This window comes from Melopsittacus undulatus, chromosome 2, assembly GCF_012275295.1.
Source record: "Melopsittacus undulatus isolate bMelUnd1 chromosome 2, bMelUnd1.mat.Z, whole genome shotgun sequence".
Lineage (NCBI taxonomy): Eukaryota > Metazoa > Chordata > Aves > Psittaciformes > Psittaculidae > Melopsittacus > Melopsittacus undulatus.
Genome location: NC_047528.1, coordinates 40,616,596 through 40,638,974, shown reverse-complemented (window position 1 = coordinate 40,638,974; position 22,379 = coordinate 40,616,596). Strand labels below are relative to the sequence as shown.

Here is a 22,379-nt window from a genome sequence, read left to right as displayed (position 1 = left end):
ACATCCAGTAGCGAACATTAATAAAGCTTGCTATAGAAAACAATACGGGAATAGAGTAATGACCATTTTTGTCTTCTCTGAAGTAGCAGCTCTGGTACGCTTACTAGGCTAACCTCAACAGCCACACGTACTTCACAACCGCTCAGTACAGACCACGGCTTTTACTTAAGAGGTGCGCAGACTAACTCAACCTGTTCAAAGCCCTGCAGGGAAAGGCAGTGCTGCGCTAACGCGAGGGGCACCGAACCCACAGGAGCGGGCTCTCCCAGGCCACTGCTCCTTCCCCACGGCGGGGGCAGATCAATGGAAGATAAGCCGGATGTCCAAGTCAGCGGAAGACAACGTCCAGCAGGGTGTATAAGAGCGAGAAAAAGCTGACTCGCCGGGCGAGGAGGGTTCTGCTCGGTAGCCACGACCCCAACTCCGGGCCGAGCGCTCACCCACCTCAGACAGCGGCGCCGAACCCTTCTGTCTTCCCTCAGGGCTGCCGGGGCGGGGCTGCGCGACGCCATCACCACGGCGACCGGGGCGCCGCCGCGCGCGCCGCTTCCCGCGCTCCCTGCCGCGGTGCGTGCCGGGAGGAAGCGGCCGCGGCGGCGGGGGGAGGGGGGGGGCGGTGCTCGTGCCCGCGGAGCTCGTGCCCGCGGCGCTCGCCATGCAGACCTCGCGGACGTTCGTGAAGCGCACGCGGGCGGGCGCCGTGGTGAAGGTGGTGCGCGAGCACTACCTGCGGGACGACATCCCGTGCGGCGCCGCCGCCTGCCGCCGCTGCCCGCTGCGGCCCGACGCGCCTGCGCCCAGCCTCGAGACGCAGCCCGGCGGGGCCGCCAGCAGCCTCTGCCCCGGCCCGCACTACCTCCTGCCCGACACCAACGTCCTCCTTCACCAGGTAAAGCCGCCGGTGTCGCTTCGGGCCCCGGCTCCGCTCTGGGCCCGGTCATGCGCCCCTCTGCTTCAGCATCGGTTAAATAGTGGGGGTGCGAGAGATCCCCTCAGGTGGTGTGTCCGGGCATCGTTGCTGGAGAGGCGCGGATAGCGTCAGCAGTGAGTACGCCGCTGGGCTCGGGCCTTCCTGTTGTTAGTGGTGTCCGGAGCGGTTGGCTTTTTTGTGCCTGTATGATACTGTGGAGACCTTCAGCATCGCCGAATCTGGTCTTGGACTGTATTCCGGTTTTGTATTTTGCTGCCTTAATAGTGGGAATAAAGGACTTGTTCCATAGGATTCTGCTTGGAAGTAACCTCAAGTTTTGTCTGGTCCAACCTCTCTTGGCAGTGCATGACCTAGATGGCATGTCACAGCACTCTGTCCAGTCAAATCTTAAAATTTTCCAACTGTGGGGAATCCACCACTTTGCTGGGGAGATTATTCCAGTGGCTGATTGTTCTCATCGTGAAAAATTTTCGGATGTGTCCAACTAGAATCTTGTCAGAAGTAACTTAGACCCATTACCCTTTTTCATTTTACTCCTGGTGAAAAGGCAGTCTCCATCTTCTTTGTAGCTACCCTTTAAATACTGAACAGTATTTATTCGCTGTTTGTAGTCTGATGTAGGTGTGGAAAGTCACGTTAGAATGGTGTATAGACTTGAAGCAGCATCAGGATCTTCAGGTGGTTACTGCATTTTCCTGAATACCTATTCTATATTTCAGGCCTGTTGTAGGCTTCGGTACTTCATACTGTAATGCTGATTTCAGGCAATGAATAGAGGCTGCAAAATCATCCCATGTTCAATCCTGGAACCTTGCAGCCCATTACTAATTGTGCAAAGGCTTGAGCCTGGGCAGTGCAGACAGTAAAATTCCAGGCTGGGAGAATTCCCGATCTTGATGATTTTCATTGTTTGGTGGGTTTTTGTTGTTTTGTTGTTTCGGAGATGGGTTTGTACAGTTCCTTGCCACAAGCTTAGGAAATGAAGGTCAATTTTCTCCTGAGAGGCTTCATGGATGTTTGGTGTAGACTTCTCTCTATTGCATGTAATGACTGTCAGGAGTTGGCAGAGAAAAGTGCTGAAGAATTTTAAATGCATTTCCTCAAAAAGAAAAGGTCTTTGAAAAGGTGCAAAGCAGCTAACAGAATTCCTGGTGAGTTGAATCTGCAGAAATGAAAACTTGAGGGCAACAGTGGGATTGGTTCTGGAGAACTTAAGCCTACACATGCCACAGGTGTATCGGTGTTAGCTGTGTAACAGTGGTCAGGTACTATTTTATGCTTTGCATTGTTCACAAAGACATATGCCAGAAAGCCTTTAAACTATGTTGGATTACCGTCAGATTGCTTATAGATGTATTTGGTTTACAAAGGTAATAATTTACAAGAACCCATCCTATGTAAACAAAATTTCTAGTGCACATACAGCCTTAGATTTGATCAGAGTACTGCACACCTTGAGGCTGAATTTGGTGGAAATCAGAGTAAGTCATCCTCTTCATTCCAGCAAAAGTCAGGTTACAGAGAGGCTGGAAAATCCTATTTGAACTGGTTAAGTCCTGTTATTGGATAGAATTAAACAATTTTTATTCATTTCCATTTTGTTCCTCAGATTGATATACTTGAAGATCCTGTTATTAAGAATGTCGTTGTGCTACAGACAGTCTTACAAGAACTCAGGAATCGGAGTATACCAGTATACAAGAGAATTAGAGACGTGATTCAAACTCCTGAAAAACATTTCTATTCTTTCACCAATGAACATCATAGGTAAGGTGTGGAATGGGATGTAACAATTGACCTGCTAGCCAGTGAAAGAAACTGGGAAACAGAACTGCAACATTTGAACTAGGAAAAAAATTAGATTGGGATGCACAGAACTGTATACTTGTAAGGAATCCTATTGGGAAATAGTTATGTGTTCAGGAATATGGTTTGTAATTAGTATAAGCTTATATATATTATGAAAAGGTATTTAGAATAATGAATGAGATTTACAGACAAAACTTGCCCTGAGATATAGAATACTGATTTTCCATTTTAGTGTCCTTTTTAAACATATTCCAATATTTTGTTAATATTGCCAGCTCAGTCTGTAGCAGGTTGTGTTAGAAATTAGCTCTTCCTATTTTAATATACCTTTGTGTCTCCTGACCTTCAGTGGCCTATAGAGTATTACACATACAAAAACTGGTACAGCAGTGATTCTTTTGGCCTCACAGTCTTGCTTGTCTGAAAAATTTTTGTAAGTATGGATAGATGTTAAGATTTATTTTGTTTCATTTGTGTATTTATTTATGTGTATGCATTCATGTATTTAGAGAAACATACATAGAGCAGAAGAAAGGAGAAACTTCTAATGACCGCAATGACAGAGCCATTCGGGTAGCAGTAAAATGGTACAGTGAGCACTTGAAGAAAATAGAGGATGAGGAGAAGATTCAAGTTATCTTTTTAACGAATGACAGAATTAATAAGGAGAAAGCTCTAGAGGAAGGGATAACTGCTTATACATGTAAGTAAAGTGACATGTATGTTTAATTTATTGCTCAGATAAACAATCTCAGCAGTCTCTTCATACCTAAATCTGGTGCATCTCTTAAATAAATTTTATGTGTGTGCTTTTGTAGGTGAGGAATATATAAAAAGCTTGGTAGCTAATCCTGAGCTTGTAGATCGTCTTGCTTGTGTATCTGATGAAGGGGTATGTTTTTATTTTCTTTTTATAAAATTAATTACAAATGGTTTGCAGTATGTTATTGGACACTGTCAGGCTACTAGCATCAGTTTAGAATATGAGGACTCTGGATGTAGTACCAATTTAGCAATACAACCTTTTGACAACTGAAAAGAAAGAGAGATACATTGTAGCAGGTTTTACTGCTGCTTATGTGCCTATTAGTAATTGTCTAGTTACTTGTAAAAGGCTACTTGCTTTAGGTAACTGGTATAAAGATGAGAATAATAATGGTTAAAGAAAGTGCATAAATATTAAAAGAAATTGAAACAAAATGAAAAGTGGATACTGCAAACCATTTCAACCTCTGCTTTGTATCTGTTATTTGAAAGTATGTTAACTTACTCATAAATTTCTATCAAAACCTCTGATTTTTGTGGTCATGTAAGTTGTCGTTAGTGTAGGCTGCAGCTCAGACATGAGCTACATCCTCTTTTAGTTCCTTGTGCTTTGTGTTTATCAGAATCATGACTTGTATTTTCACATGAGCCTGATAGAACTAAAAACCCAAAAAAATGGGAAGGTTAATTTTGTAAGAGGTAGTGCTGTCAGAATAGTGTGGGACAGGCAAGAATGGGAAGAAAGTGGAGGCTCAGTTGATCTGCTCAGCAGTTCATTGTCTGACACGTCCAAAGGTTTAGTCATAGTAATATATTTTCATAATATTTCATATAGTTTATATTACACGCTTGTACTGTGTGCCACACTCTTTACCATGTAATGCTAGTATAGGCAAGTCAGCATGAAGGCGTGTGTCACTTGGGCAATATCTAAGTAACTGCAGGCAAACAGGAGAAGAAAAGGAGGCATGCCTGTAATTGCCATGTTTCTGTGTTCTTTATGCCTTTTATATTTAACTAGAAAAATTACTGCTTAATAGTTGGGGTTTATTACTGTGTATATTCATATCTAACATAGTAATTATTTTAGAGTTTGTTAGCTTGAGTGTCACGTTCCTGAGTTGGTTTAGGAATAATCATGAGTACAAAAGACTGAAAAATTCTTCTTGTTTTTTGTTGCTGCTTTTTTTCTTTTTGTTTCATTTTGTTTGTTTGTTTTTTGGCTTTTTTTAAGAAAGAAATAGAAAGTGGAAAAGTAATTTTCCCAGAACATATTCCTCTTAGCAAATTGCAGCAAGGGATAAAGTCTGGTAATTACCTCCAAGGAACTTACAGGGCAAGCAGAGATAATTATCTTGAAGCTACTGTTTGGGTTCATGGAGATGCTGAAGAAAAAGAGGTAAGTTTTTTATTTTAACTTCATGCTGTGAACTTTTAACTAGCCTTAGTAATGACTTAAAATGCAGTTCTTTTGTAGTGATATATATTAAAATGAGCATTATAGTAATTTTTCCTTTTCTGACTTTGATGTTTTACTTTGTATGGATATAGGCTACTGAAATGCTGACTGTGCTGTTAATACTTTTTCAGTTGACTACTGAGTTTTATTAGTTTGGAATACATGATAAAAGACAGAGACTGAAGTTTGTAGGAGGATTTTCAGCGAAACTGTGATGAGCCCTTGTGAGGCTCTCCTGCTTTATTTCCCCTAATATTTTCATACCTGATGATGAGTAGGTGGATTCTTTTCCTCTAGACAGTTAACCCACCTGTCTACCTACTGTTGGTACAGCTGTCTTGTTTCAAGCAGCAGTGCTCACTTCCTCTATCCGTATTTGTGGTGGCAGCTGGAGATGCTTCCCTGGCTCCCCATTTCTTTTATTCCTGTTTTCCAATAGTATATGGAGTTCCCTAGCCTTCAAAGATAAAAGGGTTGTATGATTATAAACAAAACATCTATGGAAAGCACATTATTTTTGTGGAGGCAATTGGAATCCTGAAATAAAAAGTACTGAAAGAAACCAAGGCAAAGGAAGAAAAATACATCACAAACATACCTTAAGATATTCTTTAGAGTGCAGAGCCTGTTACCCATGTATGCTCTTCTGCTATACTGCTTTGATATGGGTCTTCTGTTGCTATCATTGTGAATACTTACATTTTCATTTTGTTTTCTAAAAAAAAATCCAGATAATTATACAAGGATTGAAACATTTAAATCGAGCAGTTCATGAAGATATTGTAGCTGTGGAGCTGTTGCCAAAAGGTGAATGGGTGTCACTGTCCTCAGTGGTCTTGCAAGATGATGGCCAAAATGAAGATGACATTGAAACTGAGGAGGAGAAAGAAAACATTGTATGCAATAAATAACTTTTCACTTCACTCTTATGTTAAGAGAGAGATTAAATCTGCAATACCCTGACAGTGCTAGGCTTTAGATTTACACATCCTTTTTATACTGCTGTGAATACATAAACTATGAACTTAATTGTAGTCATACAGTCGCATTAATTATATAATTATGTCTAAAATTGATACTTTCTAATTAATCCCAATCAGAAATTGCCATGTTACTTTGTTAAGCTTTAATAACTCCAAAAGTTCCTGGGTGGTAGTCAGGTAATATAAACCTATATATTGATGTGTACAGTGGGATTTGCTAGAATAGGAGCAGGTGTTGCGTCATGATGATGGTCAGTTTTTACAGGCAGTGCATGCATTTGGAACCAGTTGTGAAATCTTTAGCTTCTTGCAGTAATCCCGCTCAATGTGCATGCAGTGCATACACATGTATACCCTGTCCAACAGATACTTATGTTTCTTTAAAAACATCATCTTCCCACAGGGAATGTTTTTTAATTACTTGGTTTAGATTTACTGGAGAATTTTCAAGCAATGTAAGAGGGTTCCTGAAAATTTAAGGTTTTTTTTTCAAGAGTATTGAGATAGCTGTGGCGTAAGCAGAGACAGTGGGATAAGATAGCATTTCTTCACCTTTTTTCTGCTGTTCCTTGATTTTCTGCAATGATGTCCATTAAAAAAAAACCCTACAACAGTGTAGTCAGGTCACATACTAAAAATACTAAAAGACATGCAAAGCACAGGGAGGCGTATTTCTGCATATGAAGTCATAATAGAATTTACAGCATTATAGTGACACATAAAATGTTACCACCAAGGTTTGAGATACGTGCTGTAGTCAAGCATGTTAATGTGAGTTCAGTGATTTTTGTGTTTTTAACCTTTGTGTGTTCTACCAGCTGAAGACTTCTGTTAGCAAGGACATGCTCAGACCTACAGGAAAAGTAGTGGGCATTATAAAACGAAACTGGCGACCGCTTTGTGGCATGCTTTCCAAGTCAGAGATCAAAGAGGTAAGGAAACAATCCAGTTACTGTAAGTGCAAATGTTTGGGGTTTTGTTATTTTTCTCTATAATTGAAAATGAATTGTTCCCTTTTCTGGCTGTTAATAGGCAAGGCGCCATTTGTTCACACCAGCTGATCGCAGAATTCCTCGCATTCGAATAGAAACAAGACAAGCAGATAAATTGGAAGGACAAAGAATAATTGTTGCTATTGATGGCTGGCCCAGGAATTCCAGGTATCCTAATGTAAGTTTAAGCTTTTTCTTATGAACTTCATTCTGTCTGATTTTTGTGTTATTAGGTGACATGCTTATTATCTGCAATGCTGAGTAACTTCAAAAAGTGTTGATGTGAATTTTAAGTGCCATTTGATAGTGCAAATTAAGGAAGTCCCTAAATTATTTGGTTTATTCTTACCACCCAAAAAAGATACGGGTTTATCATACTCAGAAAGCTCACTCCACCAGTTCTGCAGTGAACTTACATGTGTTAACTAAGGTGCTTTATTTAGACTAACCAGGGACCACCTTTTTTTAGTCTGGATTCTGAGAAGTGTGGACCTTTTGCTGTGACTTTGCTCATTCACAGACTGATCACTGTCTTGGCAAGTAGTTTTAAACACCTTGGCCAAATTCAGTTGAATTGACAGTGAGGTTAGTTACAGGTAATGAAGTTTTTGGAAGATCTTTGGAAATAAATAGGAGGCTGTAAGGGAAAATGAGGACTAGCTTTAATTTGCAGAGTAGGTTTTAAAGAGGCTTCCATTGGCTTGCTTAGGAATGCATAGCTTGTAATGAATGAGAGCACAGGTGTCGCAAACAAGTTTAGAGAAATGAAGGAAACTTGGAATATATGGAATGACTGCTAAGGCGAAGACAGCATTACTGCAGAGAATGCGATGTGAGAGATGAGAGGAATGAAATAGTGCTGATATGATATTAGGGAGTGGGCACAACACAAACCCGCAGAGAAATTATAGTTTTGCTGCTTATGCAGCAATGTTTATTCTTAACTGCAAAACTGAATTGCCATGTTTACAATTTTGCAGTCTTAACTGTGGAGAATTCTATTGCCATTCAGGGAAAAAGGGAGATGTATACATTTCAGACTTACTGAATCAAATAAATGTTTGAAATTAAATTTCTCTGTTACAGCTGAGACAGCTACCTGAAGAAAGATTATTCATACTGTTAGCTTAATATACTAATAACCGATGGAATAATGGTCTCCAAATACTTCTGAGCTAACAGTGTTGCTTGATGTGCATGTGTGTGTATATTTGTATTTGTGCATATTGTTTCTCAGGGACATTTTGTAAAGAACTTGGGAAGTGCTGGAGATAAAGAGACAGAGACAGAAGTTCTTCTGCTTGAACATGATGTCCCTCATCAGCCTTTTTCCCAGGCTGTCCTTAGTTGCCTACCAAAAATGCCATGGAGCATTACAGAACAGGTAATAATTTTTAAATTCTTGTATAATACCTGTGTCTTCTACTTCAGGTCAGCTGGACATCAGTAAATATGTCACTTAAATCTGGATTCCTGGTCGCGATCATGAGAAGATTAAGGTTATGTTCTGTTTGTCTTCCTGTTTGCTGTAAAATGAACAAACACAAGTATTTGATCATCTTTTGACTTATTTTTTGTCACTGTAGTTCCTGCACATCTCATCTGATCTTATAAATAAATACTATTACAAGTCTTGTCCTAAAACAAACAAAAAAAAACCACTCTGAAAATACTTGGTTGGTTTGGAAAATCTTATGTGAACTGCATTTCACAAGGGATCATTTTTACTTTGATACAGAAAATGTTCTTGAAGTTTGTTTTTTTTTTTAATTTCAGGATATGAAACACAGGGAGGACTTAAGGCATCTATGTATTTGTAGCGTTGATCCTCCTGGCTGTACAGATATTGATGATGCATTACATTGTAGGGAAATAGAAAATGGAAATATAGAGGTATTGTCTCTCTCTCTCTCACTCTGTTATTATCTGGTCATTTATTTACTTTATCCTTTATTTTACAAACAGTGCAGTGGTGGTAACAGTAACTGACATGAGCAAAGCTCCAGATCTGTTGTAAAAGAAATGAATAGTGTTTGCACAACTGCAAGATGGCATTAAAGAAAGGGTACTGATTTTGCATTACATCAGTGTCAGAAGTGGGAATTTTCTAAATTCACCCTGCTTTCTGCTCATTTGGCATGAGAAATGAACATAAAACTTAATGGCTGCTTTAGCTAAGTATAAACGTGGATATCTACAGCTAGAATAAGTATCAGTGGAAATAGTGAAGCTACTGTTGTAATGCCTAAGGAATTATTATTTTATTAAAAAAAAGGGGCATTGAAAAGTTAAAGGCCTAACACCAACATTCTACCCCCTTATATCTGATTTAGTCAAGTTTTCTTCCATATAAACTCATCTGTAACTGTACTAGCCAGGTGTGCGAAAATGGAAGGTTTATCAAATGGAAAACCAAAACAAGTTTTCAGTGAGCCTTTGAGAAAATGACAGAGGTTATCTAAGCTCCCAGGCAGGAAGGGTTGCGTTGGAAATGAATATAACCTTCCACTAAATGTATAGACCTTATTTTGTGTTATTGCTGCAACTATTTATTTTTTTTTAATATCAGTATGATAGATTTAAACTATTCCTGTTACTGGATATAGGAGTTACTGAAGGGAACTGGCAATGGGTAAATTGGGTTGTAAATAAAAACTTGAGGATGCCTTTCATGATAAGAACTATGTTTTCTATGATGCTGTTTTTTAGGTTGGTGTACATATTGCAGATGTCAGCCATTTCATTCGTCCAGGAAATGCCTTGGATGAGGAGTCAGTAAAAAGAGGAACAACAGTATATCTGTGTGAAAAAGTAATTGTTTTCTATAGCTTTTTGTTCAACGAAGCAGTTAGGTTTTCATTGCCTTCCTCCTGTAATTCTTGGGAATATTCTCTAAATAAAACAAAATGAAGTAGGCTCCTTTGGGCTGCATGTAATTTGCCTAAGACTATCAAAATGAAGGTGCTTTCTGTCATTTGGCTTGCACAGCAAGAGGGATGAAACTGGATTACTGTTGTAATACCTGTCCAAAACTGCAGAATTGACCTGGTTTGGCTTTTCAGTTGTTTTTTCTTGTGATAGCTACATCTTTATTATATATATATGTTTCTTATGATTTGTATTCATTACAGCTGTAGTCCTGTTTAGTTTAACTTCTTACAGACCACAATTTTTTTTCAGAAGTAACTGTTACCAAAAAACTGATAATAAACATGGATTTTGAAATGCAGCACTAAGTAGCTCACTTTTCTCTTGGAAATCTGAGCTTTATTAGCAAAAAAAAAAAAAAAGTTATTATTTCCAAGCATTTAGTACCGTTAAAATTTGAAAATTAAAATATATATTTCTACTGAGTTGTGATTTATATTCTTTATTTTGCAGAGGATTGATATGGTTCCAGAGTTACTTAGTTCCAATTTATGCTCCCTGAGATCTGATGTGGACAGGTATATATATATGATCTTGACAGGTATATATATTTGATCTTGATGAGAAAATCCAGATACTTATATGTGGATTTTAACAGATTTTTGTCCCTTTTCCTTCTCATAGGCTTGCATTTTCATGTATATGGGAGATGAACCATAAGGCTGAAATTCTAAAAACCAGATTTACAAAAAGTGTTATCAAATCCAAGGTTAGTCACAAATATTATTATATTTTCAAAAAAGAAGCTCGAGGCCTTTTTGCAAGGAATATGATCAACAGACTAAAGTTTTCTTCTTGCTGTTTATTGATTTTTCTGTATTCTTCTGATGATCCTTGAGGTCCCTTCTAACCTGGTAATCTATGAAGTTCTTAGAATTAGGAAATGATACTGAAATGAAACCCTAGAAAAACAAAGTGTTTGATTCTGCCCCCTTCTTTTAAACTTCTATGGCTATAGTGTTTTTTGTGCAGTTACTTTGTTATGGTATTTCATTTAAAAAGTATAAATACATTGAGATATCTATAGAGATACAGACGTATATATGACATGGTTGGTATATACCAGCTACTAATAATTTTCAGTTAAATTCAGTGGATTTTGTAAGTGTTAAATACATTTCTGAAAATTAGACCTCAGATATATAAATCTGTGTAAAATATATCCATATAAAACACATCTGTGATCAGCATAAGAAACCCACTGTAAATGCCTAGTATTTCATGATGTCTTGCATAGATCTGTCTTGTTTTCACCATTATTTGAGAGTTATAATTCAGCACCTAAATGAATGGCAAGCTTTATATTTGTGTGAACCACCTTTGACAGCAGACTGCAGTTTCTGCAAGACAGTTATGTTTTTCTTTTCATTATTCTATTGTGTACCATGTCTCTCTTTTTTACCTCTTCAAGGCTTCTCTTACATATGCCGAAGCACAGATGAGAATTGATTCAGCAACTATGAACGATGATATTACTACGAGCCTACGTAAACTAAACAAATTAGCAAAAATTATGAAGAAGAGAAGAATTGATAATGGGTAAACCATGCAGTGTTGCTGTTCCCTTTTTTCCCTGGTTTCTTTGGTTGGTTTTGTTTTCTGTTTTTCCTGGCTGTTTTTTTTTTGCTGTCAAACTGTATAATGGTCCTGTGTGTTCATTTCTCCAATGAGTATCTTTTAAAAGAGCAGTACTTTGCCATTTCAGTTTGCATAAAATTGCCTGTCTTCATTTCCTGAAAAATAGTTAACTTGGGGTGCTTACAAGATCAGTCAATGTGGATCTCTTACAATCATTGTAGAAAGACAACCAGGGGAGCAGCATTTGAAATTTTAGGAGCTACTGCTGATGTGAGTCAGCATTATAATTTTGGCTAATTTGAACATTAATTTCCCAATTTTATTTTTAATTCCTGCTGTATTTTGGTTTTGATGTTTTTTGGTTTTGCTTTTTTCATTTTATTTCTGCTGATTTTTGAATTACATTTTCATGATAAACCCAGATATTGTGTACAGCCTTGCAATTGAGCTGTTGCCTGCTTTACTGCAATTTGCTAATAGCTCTTCTTGTCTCCCAGAGCCTTGACACTTTCCTCACCAGAAGTTCGTTTCCACATGGACAGTGAAACTCATGATCCTATTGATCTGCAGACTAAGGAGCTAAAGTATGTGTTTCATTTTCCTCAGTTAGTTAATTTGGGGCAGGGATAAAATTAAAGACATATTTAAGTAGTAAAATTAGTAGTGTACAGAGTTTATATAATAGTGCATAATAGTCATAGAATTATAAAATTACTTGGGTTGGAAGGGACCTTTAAAGATCATCTAGTACAAAGCCTCCTGCCATGGGCAGGGACACATTTCACTAGATCAGGTTGCTCAAAGCCTCATCCAGCCTGGCCTTGAACACTGCCAGGGATGGGGCAGCTTCTTGGGGAAGCTAGCCCTAGAATTCAAGAATTCCTCTGTATTTTACTATGCTATTTATGAAGCAAGTTTTGAGTTGTGTGATTCACATATGAACCTAAGTCTTTACTACTGATTTAGTGGAGCACTAAGGTCCAAACTTTCTGCACCACACTGGCTTCTCTGTGATGCTCTTCTACTGGTATTAACAAAGGAAAATTGAACTTGGAGTTATGGATTACTGAAACCTTAAGAAAAACAGAGCAGTTACTGCACATTATTGCAGAGTGATACAGTCTTAATAAGGAGTTGTAGAAATGGAGCTACTAATTCAATTTCTGAAGATTGTTACTTACTTTGTCTCATACTACTGCTTAGCGTCTGTACTAAAATCTACACTTAGTTACGTAAACTGTCACATCTGTGGTGTGCACTATGGTGTTTTCAAACTTACATGTACAACATTAGAACAGTACTCTTAAGAAATCAAAAACTTATCTGTTGACATTTTGAGACAATTTTAAAGAGTTTTTCTTGAAGATAATTTGTAATTTTAGAATGGGTGTTTTTCTTCTGACTCAGTATCCGAACTTAATAAATGTTAATGTTTTTAGACTTAAAAATGTTTTCCTAATTGTATAAATGATTAAAGCAACTGGTGAATATTATATGATACTGTTTGGGATGGTGGAATGTCTCTTAATTAGGCACTCAAGTAAATACATAGTTTGATGCTTTTCTAACAATATAAAATATTTCATGTTGATAGAGAAACAAATTCCATGGTTGAAGAGTTCATGTTGCTTGCCAATATTTCTGTGGCACAAAAAATTCACAGTGAGTTCCCAGAATTTGCCTTGCTCCGGAAACATCCCGCTCCTCCGCCATCAAATTATGACATCCTTGTGAAGGCTGCAAAGTCCAAGGCAAGTTTACACCATGCTAATTAAGTGACTTAATTAAAAGAAACTGTGGGTTTTTTTCTCTGATTGGCCACTTACACAAGAGTAAGGGTTCAGAAATGGTGTTTTGAAAGTGTATCAGCTGCACTTTAAAATTGCTGGTACTGGTAACAAGTGTACTTCTAGGTGAAAGGAAAGATTGTGTGCTTTTAAAACCCTTCTTTCAGAAAGAAAGCAAATCACTCTGAAAGTCTTTCCTATTGTAATTCTTGTGAGTATTTCTCCTCTCCAAGCCACATGTGGTTTTCTAGCCAGTTCTTGGCTTCGGATCACATACATTATTGATGTACTTACAAATTGGTCAATTATATCAAATAACACATCTCTCTTAAAGAGTCAGGAAATAAGAAAATGTGTCCATATATGTTTATAGTTATGGAAACCTTCTCCATAGGTCAGCTAGAGGTTAATTTAGCCTTAAACAAGTCTGATTTAATAAACAAGTCTGAACTGAAAAATTACTTTTCCAGTTTCAGGTGTCTTTTATTTGAGCTGATCATTCTAACTTTCTTGACATTGTGATGTGCAGTCATATTTCCTTTCCCCTCAACTATTCACATACATGCACACCCCTGTGGTTTTTATGAGGCTAGAGAGAAATTCCCTTATTCTGTCAGTGCAGGATCAATAGATGAGCCAAAACCCACCCCATTTCATTTTCCACTGCTGTAAAACTGGAATAGTCATAATAATTTCATATGTATTCTGAAACTTACTATTAAACTACTGTTTTATTTGGAAAGCTAAATTCCTATGCATAGACAAATGTTCTTTTAGTAAATCAAAGTGGCTTTTCACTATGACACGATCATCATGATTAGATATTAATATGCTATACTTTTGACATACTTTAAAAAATGAATATGTAATTGTTTTACCATAACTTGGTCTCTAGATCATGCTTTGTGTCAGTGGTTTACATAAGGGAAAGAACGTTCAACTGATCTAACAGTGTGACAGGAAATAAAATGCATTCTCTGTTTTCTTCTACTTACCTGAATTTTTATCAGTGAACACTGGCAAGCAAGGAACAAAATGTCATATAGTTGGCTTTACAAATTACTTTCCCAATTATTAATTTTAATAACTGTGGAATAAATACAAGGTTGATTACTGCTTAATCTTAGTCAATAAAGGGATAGAAAAATCAAAAGAAATAAAGAACTTGTTAAGATTACCAAAGTATTTCTTAGTTCTGGATGGATTTATTCTCTGAATTGCTAGGCTACTGACTTTTCATCTTTTGCATAGAGTACTAGCAATAATGAGGAAGGGGCCTGTGCATGTGTGGATTCATCTATCTATATTCATGTATTGGTAATAGTGGCATTGAGTGGGGTTATTTGGCATTATAGCTGTGCCAGCTGCTAAGATTAGCATGGATATGGCTGTACATTTTTGCTTACACTCTAGTAATATTTGCTAATAATACCTGACCTTTTTTATTTTTTGATTTCCCTCCTTACAGAACTTGGAAATTAAGACAGATTCAGCAAAGGCTTTAGCTGAATCATTGGACAAAGCTGAATCTCCTACATTCCCATATCTAAATACACTGCTGCGAATTCTGACCACTCGCTGCATGATGCAAGCTGTTTATTTCTGCTCTGGAATGGATAATGATTTTCATCACTATGGTTTAGCCTCACCTATTTATACCCACTTTACCTCGCCTATTAGAAGGTATTTTTAATTTGGGAACATTTCAGAGAACAAAAATAAGTGATTTATTTGTGAATAAATTCTAATTTAAGTTGTGGTGTTGTGCATTTAAAAGATACTGTTTCTGTTAAGCTTTAAATCTCAGTTGAAACAGTGATGGCTTTAGATGATGATGAGTCTTCATACATGCTCCCAGGTTCACTGCCTGTGACTCCTAAGATCAAATAAAATCTTTAAAAAAACCTCAGAAATACATCCCTAATGCATATCTGGCATACTTTGGGATCAGTTGACATTATGTAAGTCAGCAGAGACTGAGGCAGAGTTTGGTCTGTCATTTTTCAGATGTAAGCTGTGTTTAAATTTCGGGACTGTATTTTACATATAGAAGCATTGCTGACGTGAAACGTGCATTGTAGTTATATCGTACAGCTTGGAAAATCAGAGGGTTTTTCTTTTTACCAAGAAGTATTCAAGGAAAATAATCGTCATATTTTTTTCTCCTCAGGAGCATTTCAAGTGAAATCTCACTTCCAGGAGGATTGAAATTCCTGTGCATTTGTGTGGATAATTTATGGAGCTTCTGGGAATCTTAAATTTTAGTTGCTTACAGATGGGTTTAAAAGTTCTTGTTGAAGATCTATTAGAAGTTATGTACAAAGATGTTAAAGTGTGATTATGCTTTGCAGATCAATGGTATTGAAACACCATTCTATACTAAATTTGGTTAAGTCATGTACTGTTAAGTACAGGCTCTTGGTACAGACAAGCAGCAAAGTACAGGCTCTCCTGGTAGAATATAGTAGAGTTTATGTTGGAGAACAGTACAGTTCATACTGGCTTTGCAGTGTATCTTTGGTCAATGAAAAGAGTGATCTTGGATTAATACAGGGAGTTGTCAGCACACCATCATTATTGCAAAAATGTTTTGATCTAGAAGAGTCACAAACCCAAAATTATATTCAGATATATTTTTTTAAAATAAGTTTTGATCATTTAATCTCATCTGTGCAGGTATGCTGACATTATAGTTCATCGACTTTTGGCAGTGGCCATAGGAGCAGATGATACTTACCCGGAACTTAGAGATAAACATAAAATAGCAGATATGTGTAAAAATCTCAATTACCGACATAAAATGGCTCAATACGCACAAAGAGCATCTGTTGCATTCCATACACAGGTAAGGAGTTTTTGACATGTGAGGATTAACTGTGGTGGACTATTTATGTTAAAGGCAGAGAGGGAACATTGAGTTGTGCTTTGTAGAGCAAAACTAAGTGAGTAAGAACAAGAGCTGCTTCTTTGAGGAGAAGCTTCAACATTGTGTTGCTGGCTCTGAAAGATTTAGAGTAATGGCATCTTGTGGATTCTTTTTACTTTGTGTTTTATATCAATATGATGGATGGTTAATACTACAATAATTTTTATAAACAGTTGATGGGATCTCTTTATTCTGCTTTCAATATGTGGTGCGTAATCACTAAGTATTGTATTTGAATGTTTTCATTTTTTAAGCCAATATATATGTAATACAGAAGAGAATGTTCTAGTGCTTTCATTCTTATTCATGTATTTCACTTCTCTTACAGCTGTTCTTCAAAAGCAAAGGAGTAGTGAATGAAGATGCATATATATTATTTGTAAGAAAAAATGCAATTGTGGTTCTGATTCCCAAGTATGGGCTAGAAGGAACAGTCTTCTTTGAAGAAAAAGGTAAACCAACACCAAGACTGGATTACAACAATGAGGTATGTTAAATGCCTTTACTTTTTTATTTGGTAAGTGAGCAAAATTACTAAAATCTAGTTGGTTTTAGAGGGGTAAGAAAAGCTTTTCTGAGCCTATGAACATTCATTAGTCATATGTGTGAATATAAATTAATATAAAATAATTTCCTACAAAATATCTGAAAAAATGCTATTTTAAACAGTGAGTATTTATACAAAGTTTGAACTTTCAGGTACCATCACTGACTGTGGAAGACACAACATTATGTGTATTTGATAAAGTTAAGGTGAACATTATGTTAGATGCTTCCAACATCCAACATCAGAAAATTCAGATGGTGTTGGTAGAACCAAAGGTAAGGCACAACATTTGTGATTCACAGAAATCATAATAACCTTCAGTAATGTTAAAAAATCAGCATATGGTAAAATTGAAGTTTAAACAGGAGGAAAAAATTACTTAGCAGCAGATTGTTGCAGTTGCTTTGCATCCATTCTTGAGAAGACACAGGTCTGCTTTCACTGGCTGTTCAAAAGAATAAAGGGCTGTAAATTAAATTTCCTTCTGGGCCCATCAAGGTTATTTCCACTGATAGGAAAGATGATGATTTGCTGAAGTAGTATATTTTGAATTTCATGGTTCTGTAATTAAATTTCCCTTTCGAAAACCTGCCAAAACTCAGTGAGATCATCTTTGCTCCAGTAAATTATGCTGTAACTGCAATGGGCGGCTCTGAAGGAAACTATATAATTGCTGTCTGTAAATGGCAGTCCTTTCTTAAAACTGCCACGATATAAAAATTCCCTCTTGATAATGTGGTAAGAACTGTAGTGTCCTAATAACTGTGTCTCTGGTCTTCAGACTTTCCAATTCTAGCTTCTTAGTACATCTGGGTTGATACGGGTTTTCACCTGGTCTCACACCTCAGGTCTGCTGAGTATTTTGCATGCCATTGGATACTTTCATTAAGTTACATGTAACTTGGTAAACAGATGGTGCAGTAATTGAGTATCTATAATCATGTAGGAAAAGAAAATCCAATATAAGCAAGAGGTCCTTGTTTTTGCAGTCAAACATAATTTCTCCGTTTTTCCTGAGAAATTATCTGTTTTCAAACACACCTAAATATAGTTACCTTGAGCTTGAGTATAGGCTTGAGTTGAAGGCAGTCCGCATGATCTCAAAAACTGGGGGATAGATAATGCAATCTGTAGTAGAAAGAAACCTTGCATCCTGCTGTGCATTCTCATGCTGAGCTGACCGCTGCTTGTGCTCACCAGTCAGGGTTTGTCTGAGCTGCTGCTGGGGGACACGCTTTGTTCATTGTAAATGGATGCATATAAGGGGCTAGTGAAAGCTGGCTTCCCTTCTACTTGTACTAATTTCTGTGAAGGTCCCTTTCTCTACAGCAAACTAAATACTATAATTTTAGCTTTTCCATCAATACAGGAATGGCCATACTAGTTAAGCCAAAATACTTTGTCATCCTGACTATCAGTTACTAGTCCCTCTTTTTTGTAAGGAGCGAATACAGGAGTCAAATGCATATACAGTGATTATTCCCTTCGTGTCTATTCCAAGCTTCCAGCAATTTGCAACTTAAATACACAGCTCACCTTGTATGAAAAAGTGCTTGACCTTTCATCTGTTTAAAACCTAATACTGTTATTTCATGACATACTGTGTTTCTTACACTGTGAAAAATAGTCTGGTATTCCCATTTACTATTCCCATGTGACCTAATTCTATATACTTCTTTTAGCTCCTCCTTTACTGGAAACCTTCGCATCTTTGATGTTTCTCATTACTTTTATGTTGTTGTAGTTCTCTTATATGATTTTTTTGAGCTGGGAGGAGCAGCACATACCTGACGCTTGCAAGCACACCACAGATCCATACAGGATCACATATGTACAGAGATTAGGTAGAAGATTGTGTTGTATGGTGTTCTGTGGGAACACTTTTCATCTTTCAGTCCTAGTACCAAGACCAGTTTTAAGCAGTGAGTTTACACACACCACCAGTTGCTAGCTGACAGTTTTACACTTGCTTTTAGAACTCTTAGATAGACTGTATCTAGCCCTGGCATTAAAGGAACACTTTCCTCTTACCTACTTTGTTCTAAACCTTCATTTTTTTATTATTTTTTTTTTAATTTGTCACATTTTTCTTGACATTGGTCTTAATTTTCTTGAGTGCTTCAAATACACTTTCATTACCTGCTTTAGGCTTGTTATCATCCAGCTAGCTACTGATGGAGGCAAGGAGGAATTTCCTGCTGCCTCTCACATTCTTTTATTACTGTTCTCAGGCTTTTTTGTTTGCCTGTTTCTTTTAATTTTGCATTTATTCTTCATTTGGACAGGACTTTCACTTCTTTAACTGTTCTCTTGAAATTTTATTGATAAATGGCATGTTCTTCCTCCAAGCCTTTTTTAAATTCCATCTCACCTCCGAAAGCATTTTGCCTTCTCGCAACCCCCTTTAATAAAATCTTCATTAAATTCCTTATTGTTGCGCATGTAATGCATTTTAAGGTTGGGGATTTTTATCTGTATTACAGGCATGGTTCTGTGGGCAACCTCTTAAGCAGGTCCTCGGGCATAGAGTTGTTTCTCCCTGTTCATGGGTTCTCTGACCAGTTGCCCCAACAAACAGGCCTTTACACCTAGAAATGTAGACTCTGTCTAGAGCCTTCTTGCAACACTCGCTCATTGAAGGTAATTGATTATAACTACCTGTTCTCACAGCCTCTCCAATATTCCTTAGCATATCATAATATTTGCCTTCCTAACTCACTGACCAAAACCATAACCTTTGGCTTATGGACGTGGGTTTAATGCATAGGTGTCTGTGACATGCTGATACAATTAAATGACTATTCCTTCTACTGGTATATGCTGTTGTCACTTCCACGTGATTTATAACCTGGTATGGAAGTCCTAGTGATAGTCTTCCTTGCAGCAAGCTTCTGAAATGCCTGTTACCTTCTCTCATTGTGTATTAGTTTGCCCAGAGACCTACGTGTAGAGGAGAATACATGTGTATAGTCTTGGTCCAGCTGTCTTATGGACACTTCTTAAATGAACTCCATCACAGCTTGCTTTGCTCTCCTCTCTTTGAATACCTGTCCTGGGTTCAGCAGTAGCAGTCATTTTTCTCCTTAGTAGCTGGTGCAGTGCTGTGGTTTTGACTTTCAGCCTGGGAACAGCACTGATAACACTGATGGTTTTAGTTAGTGCTCAGTAATGTTTACTCTGACTGAGGGATTTCTCAGTCTCATGCTCTGTCAGGGAGGAGGGGTAGCCAGGAGGAAGCAGAGACAGGACACCTGACCCAAACTAACCAAAGAGGTATTCCAGACCACAGCATGTCATGTCCACTATATAAACTGGGGGCAGTTACCCAGAAGGGCTGGATCACTGCTCAGGTCAGGCTGGGTGTCAGTTGGTGGGTGGTGAGCAGTTGTATTCTCTTCCCTTGTTATTTCCCTTATCATTATTATTATTGATGGTAGCAGCAGTGGTTTGTGTTATACCTTAGTTACTGGACTGTTCTTATCTCCACCCGTGGGAGTTACATTCTTTCAATTCTCCTCTCCCCATCCCTCCGGGAGTGGGGCAGAGGAAGGGGGGGAGTGAGTGAGTGGCTGTGTGGTTCTGGGTTACTGACTGGGCTTAAACCACAATACCACACGTGTCCACACTCAAAGAAATCATAGTATGCTTCCTGGTGACCTCTTTAAATACAAGTAATTCTCTATCAGCATACCGGCTTTTCTCTGTTCCTGTTGTTCCTTGCTTTAGAACTGGTCTCTAGTTATTTGGAAAGTTTTTACCATTTCTGCCAAAGCTAAATGCCTTCTTGCAGTGCAGCGTCCTGGGCCTGATGGGCACAGCGCTGCAGGAAACACTGCGGTCATGACTTTTAAAAGCAAAATGAATTTGTGAGGATAAGGTCCCTTCTCACCTCTCAACTCATCCCCCTTGCCGCTTTGGGCAGCAGAGGTGGTGCTGCTGCCCTTTCCCTGAGCTCTTCCCAGCTTTTCCTGCAGCTGAGTATTCCTGCTGCGAGTGTTGTATGATGGTACACCTTCCTTTAGGGGACTAACAACAGAGTTTTCTGATGTTGATGTAGTGTTTGTAAAAGGTCTGTATAAGTGAACTAAGGTTTCATTATGAAGTTACAAGTTAAAACCAAGTTAAAAGTGTTCTGACTTCCAGTGCTGTTCTTACTTTAGATACGAGGAAATGATGTGCCTGCAAATCTATCTACAGAGACAAGCAGCAACAATGAACCAGAGAAGAAGAAAAGGAAGCTACGAAAATAGCTCAATACTAAAGTTAATAGGAAGTTACACATGAATTCTTTGTATTTACGTATTTTTTTCCCCATGGCCAAAATGCTAGAAACAAATTATTTTTACTTTTAAATACGCATCTTAATAATTTATAAAACTGGATTTTTAAAAAATAACTTTTTAATGAATATGTATTTATACAGCAGAACAGTAGTTCTAGAACCATCTCTGTTTTAATGTATGTCTGTAGTTTTGTGGGTGAAAATAAATGCTGCTGCGAAGTGAAGGAATAGCTGTATTTTATTTTTTAACAGCCTTAAGGCCATGCAAAAGCCTAACAAAAGTCAGTTTTTTCAATCTGCTAACAGAACTTACTCTTGAATGATAAAGGCCATAGCCCCATACTGGCAAGTTACAATTATGAGTTAGAATTCTCATTTTGTGCCTGGAACTGCATGATTACAGGCAAGCCACAGCTCTTGACTATGTAGTCACAAAGCATGTTTTATGTGCTGTGAGGACTGATGTGTAGGTTGAGTGTTCTCCTGAGCTCAGTGTTGGACTCCCACCCCAGGGACCCCAAGGTAGTTGTTACTCAGTTCTGCATGTTTGTTTCAATGAAACTGTCCTCCAGTGCACATGGGACAAGAGTAGTTTTCATTGATTGGTTCTGCTGCAGCCAGCTCCAACCTCTCAAAGCCAAGAGCCTGCAGTTCCACATACTACAGGTGATCCTCAGCCATCTTCAGAGAGTTGTAGCTCATAAACTTCTATACTAGTCACTTGGTACTTTCCTTGGTAAGGATCAGGTCACAGTTGATCAGTATGTGGTTGTCACGTGGCTGTAGTTACTTAGCTCCCCAAGTGCTGTCACTGTAAAGGGCTGAATCAGGTTTATAAAGTATGTACAGAAGACACCTAAAGGAGACAACTGACTCCAACAGAAACCACACCTATCTCCCCCCCCCCCGGCGATGTTTGAATCCTAGTAGTTTGGGAGGAAGGGACCTTATAGCTCATCCAGTTCCAACCCCCCTGCCAAGGGCAGGGACACCTTCTGCTGGACCAGGTTCTGCAAAGCCCCATCCAGCCTGGTCTTGAATACTCCCAGGAATGGTGCATTCACAACTCTGTTCCCCTGTCTCGCCACCCCCAGCACTAAAGCACTGCTTCCCAGTATCTACTCTTAACTCACCCTCCTTTCACCACTACTCTAAAAAGCTTCAGACACTTGAAAAATAAAACTCAGTTTCAAGACAGATGTGCACAGCACAGGCTCTCTCACTGATACCATCTGCTAAAATAACTTTTAACCATGTGTATGAGAGCAAAGTTCACCGAGCTACTTCCCTGACCTCCTACCTCTGGTTCCCAACACCCCCCACCCAAACAGTGCACACACATGGGTATTACTGGCAGCATTAAAGATGCTGCAAAACGTGGCAAAGAAATAA

The 22,379-nt window shown here is 38.2% G+C and overlaps 2 protein-coding genes across 3 annotated transcripts in view; one reads left to right on the top strand and one right to left on the bottom strand.

Moving 5' to 3' along the window:
• PIBF1 (progesterone immunomodulatory binding factor 1) overlaps nt 1-565 on the bottom strand; it is a 117,711-nt gene extending 117,146 nt beyond the window's left edge. Inside the window, exon 1 of the mRNA XM_034060054.1 lies at nt 445-565. The gene's annotated coding sequence lies outside the window, so the exon portion shown is untranslated. The remainder of the gene's footprint in view (nt 1-444) is intronic.
• Nucleotides 566-643: 78 nt separating this feature from the next.
• On the top strand, nt 644-21,211 carry DIS3 (DIS3 homolog, exosome endoribonuclease and 3'-5' exoribonuclease). 2 transcript variants are annotated; one of them, XM_034074398.1, is made up of 21 exons: nt 644-889; nt 2,541-2,698; nt 3,250-3,443; nt 3,559-3,632; nt 4,740-4,904; nt 5,696-5,860; nt 6,766-6,879; nt 6,980-7,117; nt 8,177-8,323; nt 8,716-8,832; nt 9,649-9,750; nt 10,321-10,385; nt 10,492-10,576; nt 11,279-11,406; nt 11,943-12,029; nt 13,040-13,196; nt 14,701-14,915; nt 15,909-16,077; nt 16,487-16,645; nt 16,858-16,980; nt 20,866-21,211. In XM_034074398.1, the coding sequence occupies exons 1-21, from the start codon at nt 656-658 to the stop codon at nt 20,953-20,955; spliced, it is 2,886 nt and encodes a 961-aa protein (XP_033930289.1). In that variant the 5' UTR covers nt 644-655; the 3' UTR covers nt 20,956-21,211. The 2 variants fall into 2 exon arrangements, with proteins under 2 accessions (XP_033930289.1, XP_033930290.1); XM_034074399.1 differs by lacking the exons at nt 16,487-16,645; nt 16,858-16,980; nt 20,866-21,211 and having other exon boundaries at nt 15,403-16,052.
• Nucleotides 21,212-22,379: the final 1,168 nt, after the last annotated feature.